Raw genomic sequence first — 8,432 nt, forward strand, 5'->3', positions numbered from 1 at the left:
TCGCGACAGCGAAGAAAAGTGTGACAATCACGAAAAAGTGCGACGGCGGCGAAAAAAACCGGAAAATACCGATCATAATGAAAAAAACGCATTTTCGGACGTTCGTGGATTAGTAAATGTGCCCCTAAGGGTGTAAGATCCCTTATTGTGAAGCCCCAAGAAAGTTCCAAAATACAGGAAGGCCTTCTCCCATAGACTCAGTTTTAAATAAATCTAATTTTTTTTAATTATTTATTTTTTTCTGTAATAAAAAATCAGTACTTTGTACTTGATGCATAAATCCATACTGGTGGCAAAACTATTGTATTGGGTTAATTCAGTGTTAAAATAGTCTCTAGCAGACTAAGGTATGTTGATTCATATTACAGAAAAATCCTTTATCCAGAAACTCCAGGTCCCAAGCATTCTGGATAATAGACCCTATACCTGCATTAGATCTTATAACTTTAAACAAACAAACTTTCCTACTGCACAGTGACACATGAACAGACACAAAGGCTGCTGACTTAGGGCTCTGGCACACGGGGGAGATTAGTCGCCCGCGAACAGGGAGTTTTATTGCGGGCGACTAATCTTTTACGAAAAAAACACAATCGGACGCATTCGGGCCCGTTCGTGGGTAAGTAAATGTGCCCCTTAGGATATCTAGCTTTTAAAGGAGAAAGAAAGGTAAAAACTAAGTAAGCTTTATCAGAAAGGTCTATGTAAATACAGCCATTAGTACTCACAGAAATGCTGCACTGAGTTCTTTGTCAAATATTTGTTGTGTCTGTTTTCCTGTCCAGAGACACACAGCTCTCTCCTCCCTCCTCTCTCTTCTCCTGCTTCCCCCTCCCTCAAGAATGCTAAGAACTCACTCCCCCCCCTTAGGAATGTGGATCTGAGCCAATCAGCAGGAAGCTTCCTCATAGTCTAACTAACTGCGCATGTACAGGGGTCTGGGTCTCGGTGCAGGAGCAAGGCATTATGGGAACTTTCTTTACACAGCTCAGCGTTTTTTCTTCCTGTTTGGCTTCTGATCATCTGAACAGGTGAAATATGGGGAGACTTAAGGGCACTATTGAGACAACTGAAGCTATGCCTGCAGCTTGAGATTAACTCTTTATTAGCCTTTCCTTCTCCTTTAAAGCAGATTAATTTATGTTTGCATTACATTTCTCATTACATTTCTTTATAACTATGACACAAAGGTAATGCCTCTCATATACATGAAAAAGTAGGCTAATATACCCACGCTTTACAATGGCAATTACAAAAATAACCACTATTGAAAAACTTGTTTTTTAATCACAGCACTTACTTTTTTTCTGTACTCAGGATGTTTCCTTTAAATTGCACCCAGGAGAAGTCACTGCCTTGGTTGGTCCGTGTGATGCAGGAAAGTCTACAGTGGTGCAACTCCTGCTGAGATTATACCAGCCACAAAAAGGAGAGATTCTTCTTGACGAGAAGTGCATTAACTTGTATAAAAATGAATACTACCGGAACAAGGTCAGATTATTACTTTCTACTTATGTGTACATACAAATATCAGATTATAAAATTATACAGATTATAAAAAGGTATTATTGAAAAAGTTCATTATACTTTGTCTGGCTCATTTAAGAAACATGGGCAGGATGAAAAAAACTGGCCCAAATACCATGTATTGCTTCGTTTAAATACAGCATTTGTGTTTGGCAGCACTTTATTCTTTTGGATGGGTAGTGGGTGGCATATGGGTTCCCACTTGGATGCTGCCTAATATCCATGTCATTTTGACACAATCTAAGTGGTTTCATTGGGCACAGGAGTGCTCTCTTCTTACTACCTTGGCTGTATTTGTAATCCTGGTGCTGCCGTAGGCACCAGATCTCAGCCCCGCCCTCTTCTATGAGGACAGTGGCAAAGAGCATATATTTTTTATAATTAGGCATCTGGACAAAAGCCTAATATCACAAAGTGCCTTCTGGAGTGGTAAAAGTTGCTGCCACTGTACTCTGTAGCAGTGTAAATGCCTTTTGTGGTGTTAGCAGGGCCCTCTCCCGCAGGGGAACCTGTTATTGTAGTTCACTAAAGAAATCTATGTGGATCTCCTATGAAGGCCCCTGACTGGGCTTCACACAGTATCCCCCTAATGGTGGCCCTCTGTACCATAAAAGCAGTATCAGTGAAATAAAAGCAGTGATATTACTCACCATCCATAAGTTTATACATATGCTGTGGCTTCAGTTGTTCACCATCCACCATCCCTAAAGGTAATTATATGTGGGCCTAAAGGCAAAGGCAGCTTCCCCTGGCCACCAGAGGAAAAGTAACATTTTTATGATGTCTGGGCCATGAATATCTTGGTCCTGAATTTCTTAAATATATATGATATTTTTGCAAATAGATCTGATGGTTCCTACCCCATTCTCCTTTGTAGGTGTCATTGTGTATATTCTTGACAAGTGACTTCATGCCACTTTACTCTTTCCCCGTTCTATACTCTGTAATTCTTTTCATCCCCAAATGCAGGTATCAGTAGTTAGTCAGGAGCCCACTCTCTCTGCCCGCTCCTTGCAGGATAATATAGCCTATGGAATGGGAGAAGTCTCACTTGAATATGTGAAGGAGGCAGCACAGACTGCACATGCCCATGATTTCATCTCTGAAATGGCAAATGGATACCAGACAGGTGTGTAATCTTACCTCTCTGCCTCAATTCTTTTTCTCACCACACTTCCGTTAAACCACCCCACTTTGCTCACTACATGACTGTGCCTTCACAGTAAAGTAAATGTTGTTTCAACCAAATTTTAAAAGGCAACTATAAAAGTTGTTGTTATATTTTGTGACACATCACCTATGTGACTAGAATGATTTCTGCTTGCACCTTTAAGATAAAAGAGCAGTCACATGACATGAGTTAAAGCTAATGGGCTGTGGTTGCCTAGGAAAAAGTAAATATAAAAGTTTTCTTTGTATTAAGGCTTAAGGGTGATGTGCCATTTCCCAGAAGCTACAGCCTCCTTGTTAAGATGCCAAGGTGTTGCACTCTCCCCTTCTGAGCGTGGGCCAGCACATACATAATGCCTGAACCCTGAATACACTGCTGGTGCTTTACATGTGATTAGGGGCTAATATATGTATATTGCATAGTATTTAATCATGAATTCCAGTCAGGCCTTATGTGCAAGAAAAGCCTACTAGTTGTTTTCTTCATCATAGTATTGTAATACTATTTATAGTAGTACAAAATTATATTATGATAAAATGTATATCTAATGGCAATTGCAGGGCAAGTGACAGTGTGTTGAACATCAGATGGCCTTGCCTATTTAGGTTTTCTTTTATATAGCATAGGCAGTTTTGAGGAGGGGAGGCATTTCTGTTAAATTCTTCTGTAACTATTCTAGAGTTGTAGGGGCTCTCTCCTGTTTGCCAGCAGAAGAGCTTTCTATTGTAAATTGTGTGTTTGACAAAACTGGTTCTTCTGTTTTTACTGAAATTTTTTTTTTTTTTTAAAATTACAAAACCCATAGCAATCAATCAGCAGGTAGGCATTTACTGGTCCCCTGTTTAAAAGCAAACATCTTATTGGTTGTTATGGGTTACTGCACATGGGCAAACTTAGTGCCTTTTATTACATATGGGGGATAATATGCTATCAGTTTTGATTGATTCATCCCCCAGACCCCTCATTTAATTAGCTGAAGCTCTACAACAAAACTATTATGATTTATATTATATTTAGTGGGGGTGTTTTTTTCCTTGTGGGGTCCCATTTAGAGGGGGATATTAAGATTCTTGTTTTTTAGTAGGGGCACAAAATATGCAAATCTTTTTTTTCTTGTCTGGTTATATTCCAGTTCACCTACTTAAAGGAGAAGGAAAGTCATTTTGGCATTTTACTGCCAATAGATTTGCCACATTAGTGCCACCTAGAACAATATATTTATTCTGAAGAAACCATTACCATACCTGAGTAAACAGCTTTAGAAGCTTTCCCCATTTGCATAAGATAGCAGCTGCCATTTTAATTAGCTTCCTTCCTTCAGTCTAGCCTTTATAGCTGAGATCACACATTCCTAAGGGAGTGAGTTCTTAGCATTCTGGTGGGAGGGGAGAGAGGAGAGAACTGGCCAGACTCTGGCCACTGGAACTAAGGGCAGTGGCACACGGAAGATTAGTCGCCCCGCAAAAAATCTTCGTTGTCGCAGGCAACTAATCTTCGTTGTCATGTTTACAAAAAAGAGACAAGAAATCCTGTGTTTCTTTTGATAGAGGACTCTGTAAGTGCTTATGGCTGTATTTATATAGGCCTTTCTGATAAATCTTACTTAGTTTTTACTTTTCCCTCTCCTTTAAGAGCAACTCCTGCCAAATTTCTTAGGATGGCTACAGAGACCCACTTATGAGGTTTTTGCCCTAAGTCCAGTAGTACCTTAATGCGGCCCTGAAATGTTGGGAAATTTTGGTGTGAAATCCTACATGAATATGCTTTTGTTTCCTTTGCTTTGGTACATGTTTAGAAAAGTAGCACCATTGGAAGATATATTTAATATTTATTTATCCTTCAGGTGCTGGACAGAAAGGTGGGCTGCTATCCGGGGGACAAAAACAGCGAGTAGCACTAGCAAGAGCTCTTCTGAGGAACCCCAAAATCCTCATTTTGGATGATGCTACTAGTTCGCTTGATTTAGAAAGTGAACAGAAGGTAAGGCCAGCAATGCTGCATAAATTGGTCTATACATTGAGCATACATAAAGAAACACCCAATAACTGATACAAGAGGTAAAAACTGCCTGCCCATGAATTCAGATCATGCATATTCACTACTTGTAGTTACATCTATACACAGTATAGGGCTGTCAGCTTTATGATTAATGCTGCACATACACACTTGCCTTACGTTAGGTATTCTAAAAGTATTATTACAGTAGATCCACCACACAGGCTCAAATTTTCTCGTGAGATCAAACAGATCCTTAGCATGTTTATAACCTGCCCATGAAGCTTTGACATAAAATTAACATACAATGAAGCCCACCACAAAGCAAAGGAGAAACAAAAAAATGGCATGTGGCTTACTTTGCACAAATTCTCTCTCACAATAGGTGCAGTGTGCAGTGTATGATGGTCCCCGAGACAGGACAGTGCTGCTTATTTCCCACAGAATAAGTACAGTGCAGAGAGCAGACCGTATCCTCGTATTAGAAGGAGGCCGCATCACAGAGGAAGGGACGCATGAACAGCTACTGAAACAGGAGGGCAGTTATACAAGGCTGTGGCAGAAACAGCTCAGCAGCTTTCAGAGTGTGAATGGAGAGCAGCTGTCATCGCAATAACACCATTTTCTGTTATTTATTACTAAAGTATTTTCCAGACAGTTCTGATCATATCCAATTGAGCAAGTATAAGGAATCTTTTTTTTCTGCTTTAAAGGTTTCTGCAGCACATATCCTGGCATCCCTATATCAGCCCAAATAATTATCTGTATTCTTATTCTAGTATAGGTAGAATGGGGAATAACAAGATGGTCACAGGGATAAAATTAAATTATTGTTGGAATGCTCTGTCTGTGTCTGTATGAGTATTCTGGTTTCCAGCAACACTCTAGAAACATACAGGCACATTTATTGGCTACTGTTAAAGTCTATCTTAGTGCATGTGTATGTGTGTGTGAATGTGATAAGGATCATAGATTATAAACTCTAGTAGGGCATGGATTGGTGTGAATGATGACTTTGCAAAGGGCTGCATAAAATGTCAATATAAAAGGAGAATATTAATAACCATAAAATTTAAGTGGAGATGTCACCTGAGTATGAGAGGGGTTCAGTAGCTTCTGAACCTGTTATGTACAAGTCCTCTACCCCATAATATACACATATAATCTCAACATTTCATTACACCTGGTAGTCCTAATTTTGGTACGCATTGTTGAGGAAGTTAGGTAGAGAGCTGGGACTAAAAGCAATTGGGAGGTTACACGAGTTTGCATTGTTGAAAAGCAGCTCGCAGGAAGGTGAATAGCAGCTAAAGGGGGAGTTCTGATCATCCCCATATGATCTCATGCAAATGTTGATGAACAGTGAAAATCAGTCAAGGGGACAGGCATAAATATATAATGGGAGAGATGTGTGGTGAAAGGGGCACTGAAAAATACTGGAGGTGGGGGAAAAAGCCTTTGAATGGGTAGGGGGAAAGACAAATAAGAAAACTGTTGCTGGGGGGATACAAAGAAAAGTAAATGTACTGTTTAGTCTAATACCAAATGGGGCTGATTTTTTTTGGGCTGCAGATAAAAGCAGGCCCTACACTGGCATCATCCTTTCCCTGTGCCTGGAGCCATTGCATCAGCCCATGTGCAGGCTAGCATAGGGATTAATTCTCAGCCATCATTTATCCGCAGGCCGAGAATCAGCCCCATCTGGCGTTAGCCTAAAGGGCCTGTAAGATCCAGTCAAACGACTAGATCTTACAGGACCTTTAGGCTAACGCCAGATGTCATCCGAGTGTGGGAGGGGTATAGATATATATTGCTGTGAATTTGGTGTATATAAGCTTTTATAACATTTGTTGTGACTTGGGATTTGTAGAACATCCTTCTTCAAACCCTAGCAATAAAAGCTTAGGTTCCTTCGTTCTATGGCTGCAGCCTGCAGCCATTTGTTCCTTGAGCTTACCACTGTGGGGAGAATCCATTTTGGACAGGCAAAGTTTTATTATTTCATATTTTTGAGGTGTTCTTGGTTCTGCCATTACCTGTCCAGTCCACGGGCTGTATATTGTATTTATCATGTAAAATGTAGAGTAAGTTTTTCCATATTACTAAACTAGTATTTCTAACTTTTTTGTTTTAACCATCCACTATTGGGGAATGCATACTGGGAGTTATAGTTATGCAGCAACTACAAAATAAAGTTCAGCCTTCACTGATCTACATGAACATACATCATCAGAACATATATAGCTATTAGCTTTTGAAATATATATTTTCCATATGGGCACCAACAACTGTAGAAATATGTCATTTTAAAAACACTTGAATGCATATAGATGTGTTAGATGTGAGAATTATGTGGCCCTGTCTCTTTATATATAAGCATTGACTATACACATGTATATGGAACTGTGTGCTTTGTAAACATTAATTATGCTATGTGACATATTCATCCTTCATCTTTGCGGGTGCCTACAGTTACACTGGAATAATATGAAATAATGCCGTATTATGAATAAAAACATTGCAGATTTTGCACCTGCCACTACTTTGTAAATGAGCTCTCAGGAGTGATGAGAAACTAGTAAATATGGAAAAGCCCAAGTTCTAATCAGTACTATTTTTAAGGGGTTGTTCATTTACAAACTTTTTCAGTTGGAATCATATAGTACAACCGAAAGACTTTTTTTCAATTGCTTTCTATTTTTTAACATTTTTCTAATACTTGATGAAATTTAAATTTTTATTTTTCACCTTCTTGTGTCTCTCTGGAGCAGCTCTGGAAAGGGAGGTCCTGCTCTGTTACTGTTCTGATTTGGTACATTAGTTGATACATTTCTTATCTTTGGCCCTGCTGAGCAGAATCCTGCAAAAGTCAGCTGTTAGAATTGATACAATAGTTGCTAACATTCCATGAGACTAGGGACCAACTCACAATATATAAGCATATATACAATATTAAAAATATAATACAAGGCTGATTAATAGTTTCACATTACACGGCAACTCAGAAACCAGTGCAATTTGCATCAGCCCTGTAGCATCAGCTTATATGACAGATAAACCACATTTTCTTTTTAATGATTTGTAATGACTTTCAGCAGCTGCCCAGAGCACCCTATGCAAAATGACACTGCTAACTAGTGATGAGCAAGTTATTGGCGATTATTTTTGTGAAACTGCTGCGAAAATTTGCCACAACAAAAAGTTTTCCGAGTAAGGAAAAAGTCACGGCCATGTCAAATAAGGTTGTGCGCGTAAAAAAGTCACGTGGTCACTGAATATCATGATTTTTTTTCACCATTTCACAAATTTTTCAGCAGTTTAGTAAATTTTTCAGCAAAGTGAAATGGGACAGTTTATCTCTACTTCAACAAAATGCAAGATGGGGTGCATAGCTTTGTAGGTCTGAATCCTTACAGTTATAGAAATACTGATCCTTTAGGCTTATGCTGTAAGATCAGTATATAAAATGTAGCGTTTATAGCCATATTCATTTTTAGACTTTAGTTCTCCATATCCAAGTGGGAAATGGTGGAGCTGTAGGTAAAGGCATACAAACCAGAAATGCTAATGCATTTAGACGTTCTAATGACCAGCTAAAGCGTCCATAGGCCCCTGCCCTCACAGGCAAAAGGAACTCATTCTTAAAGGAGAACTATACCCCCGGGCATAGAAATCACCCTTAACTATCATTGCCTAGACTCCCCTTACCTCTACCTTATAGCAAAGTTTACACTTTGTC

At 39.2% G+C, this 8,432-nt stretch overlaps 1 protein-coding gene across 1 annotated transcript; it reads left to right on the forward strand.

The window, feature by feature from the left end:
• The first annotated feature begins 1,143 nt into the window (after positions 1-1,143).
• LOC116408208 (ATP-binding cassette sub-family B member 9-like) lies at positions 1,144-7,232 on the forward strand. Its single transcript, XM_031894906.1, has 4 exons — positions 1,144-1,491; positions 2,497-2,656; positions 4,542-4,678; positions 5,079-7,232. The coding sequence occupies exons 2-4, from the start codon at positions 2,563-2,565 to the stop codon at positions 5,307-5,309; spliced, it is 462 nt and encodes a 153-aa protein (XP_031750766.1). The 5' UTR covers positions 1,144-1,491; positions 2,497-2,562; the 3' UTR covers positions 5,310-7,232.
• The last annotated feature ends 1,200 nt before the right edge of the window (positions 7,233-8,432 follow it).

Source organism: Xenopus tropicalis, unplaced genomic scaffold, assembly GCF_000004195.4.
Source record: "Xenopus tropicalis strain Nigerian unplaced genomic scaffold, UCB_Xtro_10.0 Sca23, whole genome shotgun sequence".
Taxonomy (NCBI): domain Eukaryota; kingdom Metazoa; phylum Chordata; class Amphibia; order Anura; family Pipidae; genus Xenopus; species Xenopus tropicalis.